Here is a 19,084-nt window from a genome sequence, read left to right on the forward strand (position 1 = left end):
TTGCATGTAGTTTGCTCTGAAAGTAATGCCTCCTTTTTTTTACTTCCATGAAAACTCCAAGAGATGCAAATTCTCCAAGAGAATTTGACTATTTTTCAATGTGGTCATCACCATTAGTTGTGCATTTTCACCAGCGATGAACAGGAGTCTTCATTCTGCACTCAGAAACATTTGCACCAGTGGAGGTAACCACTGTCACCACTGCTCAAATGCACCACCCATGCCTCCCTGTGCCAAAATCCACTGGTTGGTCTCCATAAGCTTCCAGCAAGCATCAATGAATGTCAATAGGAATGTCTATTTCCTCATGAGGGAATTCGATTCCTCACCTTTGCTCCATAAGCACTTCCATGTCAGACACCACTGTCAGACTGCCCTTCTGCTGCCAGCTGTCACACAGCAACAAGATGTAACGGGACATTGGTGGGAAGGTTCAGCCCTACTGCCACACCACCAACACCCACCTCTGACTTTGTGAGCCAACGCCAGAAAATAGAAAGCATTACTTTAAGAGCAGCTCTCAAACCAATACAGAAAGACTTCATAACCTTTTGCCTAAAGAGAGACTCCTGGTTGCCATTCAAACTAATGACAGAACTACTGTCACTGTTTAAAACTCAGTGGGGGTCACTACGCTCATCTTGTGAGACATAAGCAAGCTACTACAATGATCAAAGGACCCAGAACACCCACACAAATGTTGTTTTCTCACCAAGTTTCAAAGCAAGGAGCCCCCACATTTAAGGAGCTGAAGTTTATGCACGCCTCGATTAAGTTATTACTGTCTTTTTTATTTATTTTTTTTTTAAAGAGACTTCATTTTATATTAAAATATATACTTCACATTCACTGAGCTACAAATGAAACTGATCTGTGGTATCAGTGTCCTTTCACCCTTTCCTGGAAAGTATGTTGACTAAAAGCCAAACAAACAGCACAGCACATTGACTGCTTCATAGACAAACACTGCCGTCATTTTACTCAGGACAAATATTTTTAAAGAAACAAAATGAAATTGCAAATGTTTGATAAAAAAAAAAAACAAAAAACAAAAAGAAATGTCAACATTTGCGCATTCATCTTATTAGCAGTTTATACTCTGTGAAAACAGGGTTTTTATGCACTAGTTCTAAAATACCAACCACAAATAAGGTGTGAATGCTGCTTCACTAATTAATGATCTTTCCCTTTTCTCCTTAATTGAGACTGATCAAGTAGTATCCATGAAGCATGAGGGATTTCAGCAAGGAGCAAGGTGAACAAATGGACTGAATGGACTTATCCACCAAAATGACAACATTTACAAGTGTCTACAACACAGAAAAGATCTAAGCACCATTCGGGATGTGTCTAGTATCTAGTACAAAATTGTTACCTCTCTTAAATCCAGCATTTTGCTTATCCAATAGAAGAAACAATTATTTGCCAGGCTCTGGGATTGCTATAGCTCCAATTTTCAAGGCAAGCCTAAGAAGCCAGAAGACAAGTTTTCTTAAATAGTCTCCCAGTGGTAAAGAGCTTTCATTTTTTGGAGAGTTTGACTTCACACCCCTGCGTTTAGTTAGCACTGGAACAATTCCCTGGAGGGTATCTGATTCCTTCAGTAAGATCTCAATGACTTTTAACCACGGATTCAGCAACTAGAAAGAAAGATACTTTTTTTTTTTCTTCCAGTTTTCAGTTTGTTCTGCTGCACTGCATTCTTTTGCAAATGGATAATGAGGTTCAAATAGAAAAAAACCACAATCCCAACTCTCTTGAATAGTACCATATCTACATTAAAGTGGGGGCTCAGATACTAGTAATGAAGACCAAAGACAGTTTACAGGTAGTACTAAATAACAGGAAATTAGATCATTTCAGAATTTTTGGTGGCTGGGTGCCCAAAACAAATATTGAAAGGCAGGTGGAGTTACAGATGGCTACATAATGACACTGTAATCAAAAGCAAAAAGAGGTCCATTCTGAGAGAGAAGAAATATTAAACCTAAAGAGGTCTTAGAGCACAAGATATGTCTGTAAACAGAAAAGTTGAATTTTTACAAGAGCTCCAGAGTTCTTGTTCATATTTACTTATCAAACTATTTACGAATACAGCAATGTAACTTTGACCTTATAGTATCTTCTAGAAGCTAGCCAATGAAAGAAGTAATAGGAAAAGCAGGAAACTTCATCCACTCTATGACTTACCACCAATTCACTTTTATTATGCTGTTAACACAGCATTAGAATTTGCATGCAAAGAGAAAAATGGGCCGTGGAAGAACACACTCTGAAAGGTCATTAGAGACTAAAAGCTACAAAAATATCCTTTTAGGACTTAAAAAGGAAAACATTTTTCACATCACTGCTATTGTTCTTTGAATGCTCTAATGTTAAGTTTGCTGTTGTTGCTGGCATTACATTCCAAAATAAACATTTATGTCAGCTTGAACTGCTGAAACATTAAAGGGTTTCAGTGAGCAAGAAAACACCTTTCAGCTAGAGTACTGATTTTGATCTACCTGATCTCTCCTAACAGCCATTACTGCAGCCACATCTTCCCTCAAGGACTGCAAATATACCAGTTAAGGAAGTCAACCAATGAAGACCATTAGAAGCCACTTCTTTGTTGCTATTATGGATGCTCCTTGCGTTCTCCAAGCAGATTAGTTTTCATCTGCAATGCTCTAACTCATTTGGCTTCTAACTTTGGAGCCAACATTTCTCACTACCATTTTAGGAATCCAGCTACTACACTGCAGTGCTCTCTTTGGTTGACAGCTGCGTTGGAACAGCTATATACTTCTCCGTTCAGAAGGGAGGATATTTCTATGAGCAATTCTTCTAGCTCCCATAGGAATGCTTTTGTCCTCCCTGGTCCCTAGAGGCAAGAGGAGAAAGTTTTAGATTAGCTCCCCTCCCCTTTGCTAGCTTTATTAAAAAAAACCTGTCAGTGGAAGTGGACATCGCTCAGCATCATCGGAGCCAGGCCTGGAAATCATGAGCTTCCTTTACATTTCTGGGCAGAAAGTATTTAAAGTATTTAAAAATAGAAAAGTACATCTATATTAATGGCCTGTTTTCCATCATGACACAAAATCAGAAGCAAAAAGAATCAGAACTATTTTCTGGAGTTTGTCTAGATTTTATTTTCTTTATTTGAGTTGGTCTGGATGTCTCTTACCATCATGAAAAACAGAAGTGAAAAATATAAAGCTTATGAAAACAGAATTAACTTTAAACTATCAGTTTCAACATCTAATACTGACTAAACTCAGATCTTACCTGTTGCAATTTAGAAGGGATACAGTAAGTAATCTATTAGTGTTAATAGAAGTAAAAGAGAATTAAAATCTTTTTTTAAAAACTGAATTCTTAACTGTAAAGTAAAAGTAGCTATGTATGTTTTCAGAAAACACAGCCAGTTAAAGCAGGTTTAGATACCAGCAAGCAACATGCTTCATTAAAATCAGACTGATATAAAATTAAAGAAAAAAGGCAACTCATTTATTCATTAAGTACGTTCATTTACTGCACATACATTCTGAGGAGTATATTTTGCTCATCTAGTGATCTTTGCAGAAAGTACCAAAGGAAGCTTACTGGGAGAAAAAAAAAAAAGAAATAATAGTTTAGAATTTAATTTTGAAGTTAGTCTTGTCACTATCTCGTAATTGCAAACACTTCTTATGATGTGACTCATCTCAGTACTTCCCAAACTCTTGTACTGCTGCAGTTACTTCTTGAAGTACAAAACAGCTGATAACAATGATTTTTAAATCTCTGGACAAAACTCAGAAGTTGTTTTTGTTTGTTTGTTTTTTAAACAGGATCTTTATGTTGATTATATTTTAAGGATCAACAGAAAAGCATTCTTTAATGCAAACAATAGCATGCAAGAAATTCTTGGAGAAAGGGAATTCTCTTGTTGGGGGGAAAAAGATATGTACACTAGAGAAATTATATGTAAAGAACTTACAGAAAACAACAGTTACTTCACTCCAGGGATCATGTCTTTTCCTCTAAGGAAGCTTTTAGTCCAAACTCATGCAAGTCATAGACATGATTATAGTGTACCACAGCCCAGATGCTACTAGAAGAGTTTCGTTTTGTCTGTATATTCACAGTTTGTTCTGAGCTAAAAAGTAACATAGTGCTTGCACTAAAAATATTGATTGTACTTTGTTAATCAGTGGGATAACTATACATTAATATAATTCTTGAAGGTGGTAACATGGGTACTATTGAGAACTAGAAACATTATAAACTGGCTAAAAATAGTAATTTGAATTCCTAGCTTAGTCAGCTTGGCAGAAACAGCTCTGTTCACTGCACCCTCTAATTAGTTTGCATATTATAAGAGTTTCAAAGGTTATTTCCCTCTTAGAAACCTACCAAATTAGCCTTCACAGCACAATACTGTTACCATATTAGACACAACAGCAACAGTTTATTCAGACTGCAGAGACTTACCGCTATTTTTTCTGTAATGTTTCATTTATATAGGTATAAATTCTTATCAAATAAGGTAAAGACAATCTCCTCTCTATCTTGAACATTGAAAAGAGCCTGTCTCAAAAGGAAAAGGTCAGTTCATAGCTGCTTGCTTGTAAACATATACGCCTTGTTTAAAGAGTTCTGAAATACAGTTTCAGTAATCACTGAGCAAAAGTGTATCTCCTATACCTATTTAGCAGCAATAACACGAAATAGATAGATTCGAACATAATAAGCATTTACAAGATAAGCCATATCTAAGCCATTGTGTTTCTGAGTTGTGTAAGCATTAAGTCTTATTTATGTCGGTGAAGTCTAATTTTTAAATTTACTTTTTCTATAGAGAAAACAAAAACAACTGTAACAAAAAATGGATTAAGCCTTTAGAAGGACAAAGCAACACAACAAATGTTTAATATGCAAAGGAAAGGACTTAATTCTAATTCAACGAAGCCTTGTTCACTGTTTTGAAACACTAAGCAACTGGTCTCACTTTGCATACATGATTCCATTCATATTAAGTACTCTGAATATCTAAAAATCTACATAACACTTTCTAATATATTTGAAAAATTTAAGGGAATAAAGCCTCACAGTGTGGTAAACTATTCTTACATTTAGAATACTATGAGACAGACAATGGCTGTATTTCCAAACTTTCTACTAGTTCCATGAAGTCTCTCAAAAGTTATGAGCTCGTATGTAGAGGAAGTACTAAAACACACAAGAAAGGAAGTGGCAGGAATTGTTAAATAGGAAGTTGTGAACTCTATGTTACCTATTTAAAAAAAAGAAAAAAGAAAAAAAGATATCTACATCTTATTTACTGATCAACTTCATTTCCTGGAAGATGTTTTTATCACATGTTGTTTTACTGGCTTTCTTGAGATGCAATTTTTAAGCTCCAAGTGTGAGGGGTATTACCGAATTTATTATGAGGAATCACTGTTCACTACAAATGATGAACCATATGCTACGGAAGGCACCAACTCCATAATGTAAGTGGTTTTCCTATGCTGTTTCTTCCCTACAAATAAGGGTATCACTCAAAATCCTAGGAGGTTCTAACCTACAGCATAAGAACACTTCATTGAACATTAGTAAGCATACCGTGAGAACACTTGTAAGGCAACAGTACTGTACTCTTCACACTATTACCTTTGTACCATTTCGAGCATACTGAGATTCAAGTGTAAAGAGAATGTACACTTAACAGGATGCACAGAGCATCTTCATGCCCCCATGCGCAGAGGTCAAACTCAAACTTTGCTTCCAGTGAAGCGCCAGCAAGCAGTCAGGCCTTTTAGTACTGAGCTTCTTCCAGCAAGCTACCCAAATAGGTATTTGGGGACTCTGAGTACCTGTGTAGTGGTTAACAATCACTTGCAGAAAGAAGTTACAAGTATCCCTTTCTTAAACTAATTTCAAGAAAGACTTCTGGACTGAAATTTGAAGACATACTGGATTACAAATTTGAATGAACAACTTGTTAAACAGATCCCAAATGAAACATTTCTGTTGGTATTGTATTATTATAATCACAGATGCCCACTTCACTGTACTTTGAATATTCAAACTTGGAAAGGAAAATTTCAGTAATGATTAAAAGCATACTGAAATCACCGAATGGTGCAACCTACAAGTTGCCAAGCTACTGCAGTGCACACAAAAACCTGCTGAGAATAAACAGTACTTCTGAAAACAGATGTTAGATAAAGCAGAATTAGGATACTCCCATTTTCTCACAATTCTGTCAAATATGTGCTTAGGACAAAAAAAGGGCTAAACTAGTTTTACTTTACAGCCTACAGCTTTCTAAACCTGAGACAACCAGCTCACTGGAGCAAGCGATCCATGGACTGAATGCAACTTTTGGCATAAGCCAAATACTGATGCCATATCCCATCCTCACAAACACAAGTTTATACATTTGTTTACCTGACTGTATGGCTGCTGGGTCATGTAAGGGCTGGACAGATCACATGCCATGTGCACAAGCCCACGGGTTGGTAGCAGGGACAGAACAGACTGTACAGCCTTCACCTGGCTCCAAGGCAGAATGGCTGGGCACCTCTGCTCTACGTAAAGGCTCAGCAGAAGAAGCACATAGAGTTGACTGTTTACACAACTATTTCCAGAGCAGTAAACTGTTCCAAGAAAAAAAGAGAAAAATCAATACCTTTTTTTGAAAGAGAAACTTAACCCTTGAATGTGAACAGTATGGATGTTACATTCAGTGAACTCACATTCAGAGGACACCTTGACTGAAAATGGATCTAGGAGCACTTTGCTTTGCTAGCTGCCCTTCAAGCACAAATCAAAATGTACACTTAGTTTTCAGTTACAGTGGATATTGATATTATTTTTTGCTGAAAATAAGCCTAGCTTCCAATGTGTGTTAGCAATTGGTCCTCACAAAGGAAGAGTGAATAAAATTACGTCTCCAGAATAAACAGTGTATAAGAAAATCTATAGCTAAACAGCCTGACAAATTCCTGTGGAAAGACAGAATCCTTCCATTAATTCAAAGCAAGGCACAACTTAAATGCTAAAACTCATTCTATATCTTATTATTTCTCCATGTTTCAAAGTACCTTAAGACAATGACAGAAGCAATCCTTCATTACTAATGACTGCTTTAATCGTCACTGCACTGTGAGGGAGCATTCACCTCCAGTCAGGCAGGTTGTCTTCTCCCCATGTGAAAACAACTGAGAGTTTAAAACAGCATCAGTGTTAAACAGGCACTCTACACAATCAAGATGAATATCTATAGAGATGATAATGCGGGAGGGATTAGCACTGCACTCCAGTACATGAAAAAGTCTGCAGAACAAGACAAGCTGGGACTTCAAAGAACTATTTCATACTCGCCATGCTAATAAAACAGATTGCACGCATCAGACAAGATAAACAACATTTTGCCACTTCATGCATCTACTGTTACTTCAAGTTTAGAGTAATTCACTCAGGAAACACCAAATTATTCAGCAAATCCACACAACTATTGCAACTGCCATCTCCACCATTACAGCATCCTCTTTGGAAGTGCACAACTCTTATGACCTCCTTTGCTCCTCTCTCATAGGCCAGGCCTCTGTGCTGTACCCAGCCTACCATGCCTATAGCCCAACCAGACTCCTGCTCCTAACCCTGCATCTCCTGTAAGCCACTGGCAGCTTTGTAATTTGGTGGCTATCTAAAAACTGCTTGCATTCTTAGCACACATCTTAAACAGTAACAGAAAGAATAAAAAAAAAAACAAACTTTCGAACATCTTAAAACAAACAAACAATAACAACAAAAAAACACAACCAAACTTTACCCCCAGTCCCCACCAAAAGACCATTATCTAAAGGTTTCTGAGAACTGGTTCACAAATAAAGGTTACTGACTATTAGGATCACACCCAAGTACCTCCTAAGGCATCAACAGTACTCTGGGCAGGCATTTTTACAACAATGGATTATTTTTCTTAAACCATTCAGAGACAGAAATTTGCATAAAGAGATGCTTTTACCTGGAGAACACATTGCTAGAAAATACTTTAGTGTAAAGAAGTCTCTGAGGTCTTATGTTGATTTTCTTTCTTAAAGTTCCAATGTATACATTTATTATTATTGTAAAATAATATTTGAGTGTTTGCTCCTAACTAGAAGCAATAGTAAAGTAATTCAGCTACTCTCAAAAAACAATAAGCACATACCAGTAAGCACATAACATTTTCGTCACCCCAAAGCCCCACTGAGAATTCAGCAAAATTACAAGGAATTTCCTGCTGTCAGTCAGCCTCAGACAAGCAGCCTGTATGCTACACTTATGGTAAGGCAATCAAGTAAAACTCAGCAGAACAGATTCAGTTCCAAACCGAGGTTCTGAATGGTAAACCTGACACAAATTATGTCATATTTGTCATCAGTTTCTTGTTTATCAGTTAGTAATAGCCATAAAATCTTTCTGCTCTGCCTGCTTAACAAGCTTTAAAAAGCCTGCTGTAAGATTAGACCTCTCCGCTAATGCTCTGATGTTGGCTAATAAACCCAGCAACTTAGCAGCTGTAAAGATTTCACATATTTTCAACCGGATTCAATCTTTCTCCTCTACTGAAAACAAGACAACTTTGAGGGACATGGTGAGCAACCGTGCTCCAGAACCCTGAACGCCAAGCCTGTTTCCAGCGAGAACAAGCAACTTCACTTCAAATGAGGCAACTGGGCTTAAGGGAAATTACTGATCAGCTGTCTGTGTAGTATTGCTTGCTGTCAAATGAAACAACCAGCCCCCTCAACTCAATATCGTATTTCTCAGTACATTACTGATTTAATGACAGCTAGTGTAACATGCAAGGATAAAATGAGGGGGCTGTTTCTTTGCTACATGTATCATCCTTCATTATTCACAAGTTTTAAAAGACCAGACAGGCAGAACTGCTCATCATGGAAACTCTGGGCCAATTCTGAGAAGATACCAACGTGGGAATGAAAACATAGTACAAGTTGAAGCAAGAGTCCTCTTTGTCATGCTGCAGGTGCTGCTGGGCACTGCACAGCTCCTGGTGGGCAACTGCAATCATTAGGTGAACACAGTCCTTGCCAGAAGTGTAAAAAAAATACGACAATTATCACTTTTCTATTTAATTAAGCTGTAAAAGTATTACACGTTTTCTGGCATCAGGTAGCTGTCTACTTTGACATTCCTTGCTGGCTAAAACTCAAAACTTTTCTTTCATTTCTGGAAATACTAAAAAATGATCCAGAATGTGTGGATATTGATTTTGGCTGTTAATAAGCCACACAGTATTTTTTTGGTTCTCATTCTTGCTCCAGTGATCTGCCCTACTACAACCAGCTGCAGTAACTGCACAGAAGACATTGGAAAAAAAGTAGCAGCAGAATGGAATCAAGATTTGAACTGGTATGGCTTATTTTTCCTGTCAGATCAAGGAAGCACAGTCTTCCTTAGTCAAAGGAATTTTATTTTTAAAATAGTTTTCATATTTTACTTCCTGCAATCACACCAAAAGGTCACACTGCTTATGCTACTGTAACTTGTCACTGTGGGATTTGAAATTATAAAAACAAGCAATTTGCATTCAAATGTTCACAAGGGAAGAAATTCTTCTTTATGCATAGACTGCTTGTTCCCAATAAATATAAATAACCTGAAAAACAGAGCATCTTCTAAGATGGCTCACAGCACTGAAAACTTGATGAATCAAGCACTTCAAAGAAGAAACATAAAATTCTGGGAACTTGAGATACAAGAAAAAGTACATGAAAGATTGCAAATAGAACAGCTACTTTAAGATACTACCTAGCAGCTTTTTCAACAAGTGTTTTAGTACCTGAAGCACAATAAGCTTTCTGAGCAGAGGGCTCCATTGCTACCCTGCCTGCAGCCTGACTCACACAGCTCCACTTTCCCCACTGGAAAAGAATCATAGTTTTTATATCGTTACACACACAGCCAAATGCAAAATTTGCTTCGTTGTTATTGCTTTATTTCCTACTCCCACATACAGGAAAAAGACTGTGCCACACAATTCAAATCTGATTAAGCAGTATCACAAAAGCTGGTGAGTGAAAGCTGGTCAGTCCACATCGCTGACCAACTGTGCTGTCAATTCTGAAGGTGCCTTTTTATCCCTTCAATTGTGCTACCACAGCATCCACAACAACCAATTGCTAAGACAATTACAGTTTCAGATGGTGGGAAAAGGCACAGATGGCGAAGGCACGCAGCAGACTTCTTCCTGTTCCTTCCACTGGAGTACACTGCAGTGAAAAGGAGCTCAGCACTACTTCAAGGTTTGAATCCCAGCATGGAAAGACTAAAATATCCAACGTACAGTGAAGATTCAGTTTCAGTCCCTGACAATGAGAAACAGGCTCTGAAACAAGCCCTTAATGCAGGTATTGGTATGCCACTTAGGTAAATCCAAAATACACCACCAAGAGATTAATGCTGAATTCAGCAAAAAAGCTTTTTTTAATCTGCTTTCTTTCATTAACTATGTGCTCAATGAGAAAGCAGAATGCCCAAATATTTTTTCCCCTCTACAATCCATGTTCAGCACCGCGCCAGTCAACAAGGACAAGTAGGAGCCAGCAAGAGAGCGTGAGTGAAAAGCAACAGCCACTAGGGAAAAAGAACAAAGCATACACAATTAAGGAGGAAACACATTTGACACGGTGTTAATGTTAAGTACTTTGGGTTAAAAGATACAGACAGGCTCTAGCCACAATGACTGAAAATTCAGACCTGTCAAATAAGCTGGCTGTACTGATGTTCTTCCACAAGCAGATGCCCTAGATATCCAGCTTGTTACTTCACTGCTTATGACTGCAAAGACAATAACTTATGGAAATATTGTGCTCAGCAGTCCATTTTCTGGGACAGTGTTGAGCAAGGTGAAAGCATAAGGGAACAGAACCTACAGAACCAGAACCTAGGGGGAAAAAATGAATTTTAAAAATTCCCAAACTTTCCTACTATGCTGACTCTTTTACCCTTTGATCACGGATGACAGATTTTTCTCTGCTGTCCCATGAATCTTTCTCTTGGCGATGTAGAAAGCACAAACCCAAGCTGAAGGCAGATAAGCTACCACTACTAACAGAATCACGAATTTCCAAGAATTACTCGCTTTTTCTTAGTATAATAGGCAAGTTATTGAATCTTAGCAATGTCTTGCATGGGTGAGAGAAAAAGCACATCTAAATTCACAAGCTTTGGTAGAAAATGAACTGGTGTTTGTTCAACACGATCTACAAAGGGAACACACAAAGGCATTTTGATGTTGTATCACAGTGCCCCTCCCAGCCAAACCAGCAAGGGCATGTCTACTGACACCAGAGAGATAACTAAAAAGTGTTTCTTGTGCAAATCAATGTGAGACATGGTGACCGATGACTTAAAAAAAAAAATCTCAATGGTAAGCACTGTACACATCAAAGCTGACAGATCAGTTCAAGCCATATTATTACTTCCAAACATCACAGGGAATGTTTCTTCATTTTATTTTCATAAACAAGCTTCCTTCAAGAAAAAAAAAAACACACCACGTGCTTCCAAAAGGTCCAGATGCACTACACACTTTTATAGAAGTACAGACACAAAAATTATAGTTGAATATTTCAAAAACAACTTTTTAAAATCCATGTAAAACGACTAACATTGACAGCACTTGCAGTTCAGCATTTGAATACTATATAAAACCTCAGGTGATGCTCTATGTGATAATCTTTGATCTCACTCCATATTAACCTTTTTACTAATCAGCACTGCAGAAACTGCAGAATTAAGCAGAGCATACTAGAAAATGTTACACTCAGGAAAATTCTAATTATCCAGCTAACCGTGTGGCTTTTTTGTTTGTTTTGTTTTTAATTTCTAAGGTTTATGGCATAATATTCAATTTTCAAATATCTATCCATCTGGCCATTAAATAAGCCTCTGGCTAAACACATTTTGCAGACTTTCACCTAGCAGAGATTTCATCCTCACTGATGAACGAAGGCCCCTGTTTTAAAAGAGAACACAGACTGCAAAAGATCACTATGATCAGAAGAGAACATCCACATACATTCTGCATTACCTGAAGCAGTACATGAGCTGAAATCTTCGTCACGCAGTGACCTAGTTTGGAGGTATTAGATACAAACAACAGCAACAAAAATACAGTTAAAACAACCAATAAACCTAGAAAACTGTGTCCTATCTTCACAACAGAACACTGATAATGTATGCATACTTTGGGTTCTTTTCCTTCTGTGAAACAAAAGGGAAGAAAATAATTTTGTGCTTATAAGCTCTCTGACACTTTAAACAGTTCTCATTTTGCATGTGAGGAGACTAAGGAAAAAACTACTTTATTTGACCATAGGAAAACAAATTCAGTGGCATCCCTAGTGAGTGACACAACTCGCTCACATTCACTGACTACAAGCGATAGTGAGATCTCAAGCTAATACTGCTAGTATGGCTTTTTCTTCATTTGTTCATAGATTCTCTTTCTTACTCCATGTAATTTTAATTTAAAAATGTCCATTTCAGTTCATACATGAATTCTGAACTTTAAGGAATCACTCAGTACCCTCTTAAGTTGATTAGGCTGAATTAACAGTCCAAATGGATTATTATGTCATGCTGGTAACTGATGTGAAACAGGAGAACTGGTAAGAAAGTAGCAGCGATCCTTCAGTGTGAAGCACAGCCTAGAAAGTCTCAGATAAAACACCTGCAGAACATCTACATTCATTTGCAACGTAAGCCTTTCAAGATCTCATTTTAATGTTTAGTTGCCTGTATGATGAACTTGTTAATACAAACTTGACAAGAATATTTTAAAAGTTATTTTAGTTTCAGAAATGCATAGTCTACCTTGAACACAATGTATTTGATTCTCTGTTCGCAAGTGCAATTTCTGTTTGAATTCGACATCGTTTGGCATGTGGTTAACACTGTATTCTCTGTAACTGTCAGTTATGACAAGCAGAAAGGAAGAGGAACAAATAATGTGGAAGAACCCTCTGAAACCCTGAAATCCTTCTGAAGGCACTCAGTAGCAGGCATAGCACTTACTGCCCACAGGTATGATTTTCAGATTTTTGGCAAATTGTACCCCTTAGCAGTAAGCTACAATAGAGAAATACGGGCTCCATTTTTATTCTACTTAGAGCAATGCTATAAGAAAGGACACTTCAAATACTTATATTTTAGACTCCAGCTTCTGAAAAACAAGCAATACTAAGCTGCTCAGTAGCTCAAGTGAAGAGGACTTCCACCATCTCCTGTTTGCCATCAGCAGATATGATCAGTCTTACCTGGAAAGGTGACTACCACAACTAGCCAACGCAGCTGAATGCCCTGGAACACTCTCAATAGCACAAAGCATACTAGCACTTGTAAATGAAAGTGAACTTTGCTTTTTTGCAGAGAAGATAATGACTTCACAAGCCACAGGGGCTCAGTTACCTGCTCTGTCTCTCCTACAGTTCTATCAAAATTCAACAGCCATACGGCACTGGAAAACATGGCATATATCCTTAGCTGTATTGCAGGCAAAGAGAGAATCCCTGCAACTACCAATTCTAAGGTAGCTCTCCATAATGAGAGCCAATTAAATTACACCTTGAATGAATCAACTTGAATAGCACAAGTTAAGAAGTGGCAAGGCATGCATGCAGAGACCTGTATTTTCAAGGAACAAGAACTGGCAGAATCAGGCACAAAGATGCATTTAGAATAAGCTGTACTCATACTAAAATTTAAGTACTCCAAAGAAGTTTAAAGTTTGATAGCACCAGAGCAAAAGAGAAACACAAATGCTTATACACTGCAGCAGGATAGTCTGAACTCTCACAGCAGCTTATAAACTGAAAACACTGGTAGAACTTCCTGTTCATTTACTTTAAAAATATAACACAACCACAGTATACAGTTTACAGGGCGAACCATTTTACAGCTTGTTACTTTCAACACTGAAATCTACCTCAAACACAGAGACAATAAAAAAGTTTTCCATGTCTCTTCTCTTTTGAGAGAGAAATATTCAGAACATCCTTGGTTGCTTCCTATATCTCTCCCATAGCCTGTGTGAAGTTTATTAACTTGTATATTTTGCAGTATTTTAGTTTAGCTTAGGAGATTTGGGAAAAAAGTAACAGTCATATTAATAATAGTTAAAAACAAACAAACAAAAAAGCACCAAACTTCCTTTTTTGAAGAACTGAGAACAGCTATAATATTCCTCTTACAGGTATCAAACCGAACCGTACTTAACTGTAACCATACATCAGTTTTCCAGGGTACACACAGCAGCAGATCTAGCACAGTGCCCAATATTCTCAGTTCTTTCAATTCTGAACATATCTGAAAATCCAGATGATCGCTTCTTTCTTATTTTACAATGTACTGTCTGTAAAAAGAAAAAAAAAGTGCACGAATTCTGCATCCTTCACATGGAAAACTAATTTTGAGCAGTTGCCATACATACAGTTCAGCGAAAACCAGCAGTATCAAGTCTGCAGGGGTTGCACTGTCTGCTTTGTGTGGGATTCATAGCTGAATACTAAATAATTCACAGATCTCTTTAATGTTATTAACACATCAGACTTAATATCATCAGCCAACACACTAACGTCAACCTACCTGGCTTATATAAACACAAGAAGCAATTTAACCTGTATTTGAGGTTTGCGTTTTTAAGATAGTATCTCATTCTGCTAACGTGGGTAAGGAGTTAGAAATCAAAATTATTAAAGACTTCAACGTATAGAATTACCATTAAAATCCGATACCAAATTCACTATGATCAAGTGAAGATTCAATGTCTCTCACCACCTTCTGAGTAAAGAATTTATTTCTAACATCTAACCTCTATCTCCCCTCTTTTCGCTTAAAACCATTCCCCCTCAGCCTATCACTATCTGCCCTGGTAAAAAGTCGTTCTCCCTCCTGTTTCTAAGCTTCCCTCAAGTATTGGAAGGCTGCAATGATGCTTCCCCAGAACCTTCTCTTCTTTTCTTAGCTTTGGGCTACTGCTTTTTGTTGTGACATCTCCAGAGTGAATGCTTTTCAATCCTACTGGTACTCCTAAAGGTATTTATGCAGTATGTACATCCTTCAACCCACCTTTAGGTATTTGTTTTCTAGACTGCACGCTTGAACCACAATATCACATTTAAAAGTTTGTATTAAGCTGCTGACCATTTTTCTATAAATTGCTGTTTTATGGAAGAGGACTTGAGTGAGAATGCTAACTATTCAAATTATTTCTTATGCTTAGGTTAGAAGGCAACCAATCAAATGAGACCCAAGTATGTTTCTCCATAATAGAAACACAGATTAGTACCAGACCAACTCTTGTGAAGTACCAGATCTCTGAACAACCTTTCCAAGGTCTCATGGCTGCTAGTTCTGGTAGCAAGTAAATCTAATAAAAGAGATGGCACTGGATGTTTAAAAAAACCAACAACACTGACAACATCATAAGTATTTAGTTTCAACTAGCTACCACAGTGCCACTAACCATACGGTGCCTGAGACAGAATTGTCACAAATACCTTCAGAAATTCATTTTGAACTCTTTTTGTCTTTATCTTATCATTATTTACACTTAAAAAAATCTTACATTCTTTCAGAACTGTGTGATTATTGCAGCTGAACATAGCTTTCCCTTGTCCAAAAAAAGAAGCTTGGAAAATTTTACGCCTTCAAAGTCATGTGGCACCCACACACGCCTCCTTGTAGCCATCCTTCCAGTTAGCTTCACCACTCTGTTGTGCTCCTAATGCCTCTTCTAAATGTCACCTGTATCTCTAGATCAACGATACAGCCAAGAAACAAGAGGAATTGATTCTGCTAGTAAACTGCATTATATTTCATTCAGAATATTGGTGAACACCTCTAGATTTTAGCAATCATGATCCTAACACCTGGATACTACAAGTACATGCTATGATTAACCCGTAGAAAGACTCTTCAGAAAGAAACGACTGCATCAGTAACAAACATTATCCCACTTAACTCCATTCTTCAAGCAAAGATTGGTATTTGTTGGAAAACTGCATTGCTCGTATCACTGCCAAGACATCAAAAGCACGGATTACAGCGAAATACACTGTTCTAGATGTACACAATCTACCACAGCATCATTTAAAGCAGCTGATATTTAAAAGCAGGATGCAGTTAGAAACTGAGTTACGCGATGCAGAAGCACATACTTACTAACCTTAAAAAACAAGCAAGAAAACAAAAAACCCAGCTCTCATGCCTGCCAACATTTGGAAGCAAATCACTTCAGCTTGTTTCTTTTTTAACTGAATATCAAACCTCAATCAAACCTCACTCTGTGACACAGTCTGAGCAGGTTACTGTGTTACATCATTCAAAGGAAGCAGGAAAAAAAATATCACTGAATGCTACACTGAAAACATGCCACAGTTCCTTGTTCGTTATTAACCTTATGGCTCCTTACAGATATCACTTCAGTAATTAAATCGTACCCCTAGGAGTGTACCACCTCCATTACAATGCTGCTACTCAAAATCATTTCCTAAGCGCTAAGCCTGCAACAGACCAAACTATCAAAAATAGTTTAGCAAAAACACAACATCATATATGCACATGACTTTCAACCAATACAGAGTTAGCAAGCACTGAGGCTCTGCAGGAAATGAAATCCTCTACCAAAAAAATTGACTTTTCTGAAAAGAATATTCAAAATTTCATGAAAAAAAAAAGCTTATTTTCCCATTGCCAAACAACTAGAGATGCCCATCCTGCAAGCTACTACTTTCACAACTCACATACTGTTGTCGTGAAGTTGAAGCTCATCTATTTCACTGTCATAAAATTCCATTTTTTATTTCCTTTTTCTAAAGCCTGTTGCCAGAGAAATGCGCAGCACAGGGATGCAAAGCCTCACCTCTACATAACAAACGTGGAATCAGAATTTATCAGAATATGCAGTGCTGCAGCTTAAGCATTCCGACGGCTCTCACGGCTGCGCTGCCTGACGTGACTGCGCACACCCACCTCTCACACCTTCTTCTGAATAAGCGCACAAAGAACTCTTTCAAGGCAGAAGACCTCTTTACAGCTGTATCTGTTAATCTGTATTCACCTTGCTGGCATCCTTAGAATCATCCGTGTTTGCCAGACAGCTTAAAAACATCAGAAATGTGCTAAATGCAAAATAATAAAAAATAACACCAGATCACCGCGCAAGTGCTTCCAACGAGCCGCTCTTCCGATCTGTTCTATCACTACGGAGACCGACCGGTTATCTGCGCGCACCGCGACGGCACGATGACGGCCGCGGCCCCGAGCCTCGCTCCGCACGGCGAGGACGGGCAGCTTCACAAGGCCACGAAGGGCGGCCGCGCCGAGGGACGAGGCCACGACGAGAGGGGAGCGGCGCGGGGCCTCCTGAACGCCGGGAGAAAGGGGAAGGAGAGCACGGCAGCGGCGGGGAGGGAAAGGAGGAAGGGAAAGCCGCGAGGGGAGCGGGAGGCGGCGCCGTCCGCGCGGGGCTCCGGGCCGGCGCAGGGAAGCGGAGCCGGACGGCGGCAGAGAGCGGCCGAAAGCAGAGCGCTCCTCCTCGGCGCCGGGGGCAGAGCGGGGCCGGGCGACCGCCCCTCACCTGGTAGATGGCGGCCCAGCTGGCGGCCTGATCGAGCCGGTGGAACTCCTTCTCCATCTCCATGGCGGGAACGCCGCGCCCGGCCCGGACTCCCAGCACCCGCTGCTCCGGCGGCTCCGGCTGCAGCCGCCGCGGCCCCAGCTGCCCGCTCTGCATGTCACCCCTCCCTTCTCTCCGCCGGAACTGCGCAGCCCGCCCCGGCTACGCGACGTCCGGGGCGGCCGCAGGAGCGGGGTTTGAGGGGCGCGCGGGCTGTGCCGGCGGGAGGCGGCGGGGCGCGGAGGCGGCGTTCCCGCCCGGCTGGGCAGCGCCCTCCGCCCCTGAGGGACAGCGCGTCCGCCGGAGGGGCGATCTGGGGCCGGGAGCCAAGTAGGGCGGTCCCCACAGCGCTGGGGAGCAGTAGGGGCTTTGGGTTCACCTTCTCCTTTCTGAGCCCCGAGGGAAAGCTGGAAGGAGGGCGGCACACGGGGCCACGAGCAGAGCTCCGGGCCGAGCAGGGCTTTTGCTGAGCGCGCGGAGCCATGCCGCCCTCACAGGTGGGAGAGCGCAGCTCTGCTTGCTTTGACTGTGTGCAGGCTCTGCTCGTATCGCCCTGTACTCAGGAGATAAAGGAGTTTGGTGTTTTTTTGTTGGTTTTTTTTTTTTTTCCCTTAAATCGGACAAAGTAGAGGAAAAACATTTGTTTTTTTTTTGTCAGTTGTTCCACATCCCTTCATTTAAGGCAGTGTGTGGCATGAGAAGCTCAGGATGGAGTCTGTTCACCAGCCCTCCATTCTTGGATTCCTGCTTAGCTGTAGCCATTACTATCTGTCCTATCCCAAATGCTGTTCTGTTGCACCCTCTTAAAAATGTGGCACCAAGAGAAGTTTCAGCCTTCACATCTTGTATTGAAGAGTCAGCGTGCTTCTTCCTCAGCCTCAGGATGAAGTTCCATACATAAGAACGCGGTTATCCCGTGCACAGTGCTCCAGCACAGTTTCCAAAGTGAGTTCTCTTATCAGCCAACTTCTGTTTCTCAGATTACTGTTACTTGGGTTTTTGACTGTCTTTCTTCTAAGGGTTGGTGCAGGCTTGGCATTCTTGGTACTTGCAGATAGCCAAAATGAGATTGTGAGAGGGACTTTTTTTTTTTTTTTTTTTTTTTTTGAGGGAATTTGATTATAAATACCCTATTGCATGGATTTGAAGCAGTGTGAGAATGGCAGAGTTGTTAGCAGGTGAGATATGTCAATGTCATTCAATGTCTCCAAAAAAGGCCACATTTCAGTGTTCAGCCCCTAAATGCCACCTTGTTTGAGACTTGCTCATTAGCTACAAAATGGGAAGTGAGGAGCAGCCAGAGATATGAGCTAAGGAGCCTGGAGTGGGAGTGCCTGCAGTAAAGAAAAGGTGCAAAGTGGCTTAATTGGATAAATGGTTTAACCTAGGTAATCAGATGCTGCATGTAGCATAGAAGCA

At 39.7% G+C, this 19,084-nt stretch overlaps 1 protein-coding gene across 1 annotated transcript in view; it reads right to left on the reverse strand.

The window, feature by feature from the left end:
• PTPN1 (protein tyrosine phosphatase non-receptor type 1) overlaps positions 1–17,782 on the reverse strand; it is a gene marked incomplete at both ends in the record, with an annotated part of 38,780 nt that extends 20,998 nt beyond the window's left edge. Inside the window, one exon of the mRNA XM_079543587.1 lies at positions 17,627–17,782. Within this exon, the coding sequence (XP_079399713.1) occupies positions 17,627–17,782 (156 nt within the window). The remainder of the gene's footprint in view (positions 1–17,626) is intronic.
• Between the last annotated feature and the right edge of the window lie 1,302 nt (positions 17,783–19,084).

Source organism: Tetrao urogallus (genome assembly GCF_951394365.1).
Source record: "Tetrao urogallus genome assembly, chromosome: 16".
NCBI lineage: Eukaryota > Metazoa > Chordata > Aves > Galliformes > Phasianidae > Tetrao > Tetrao urogallus.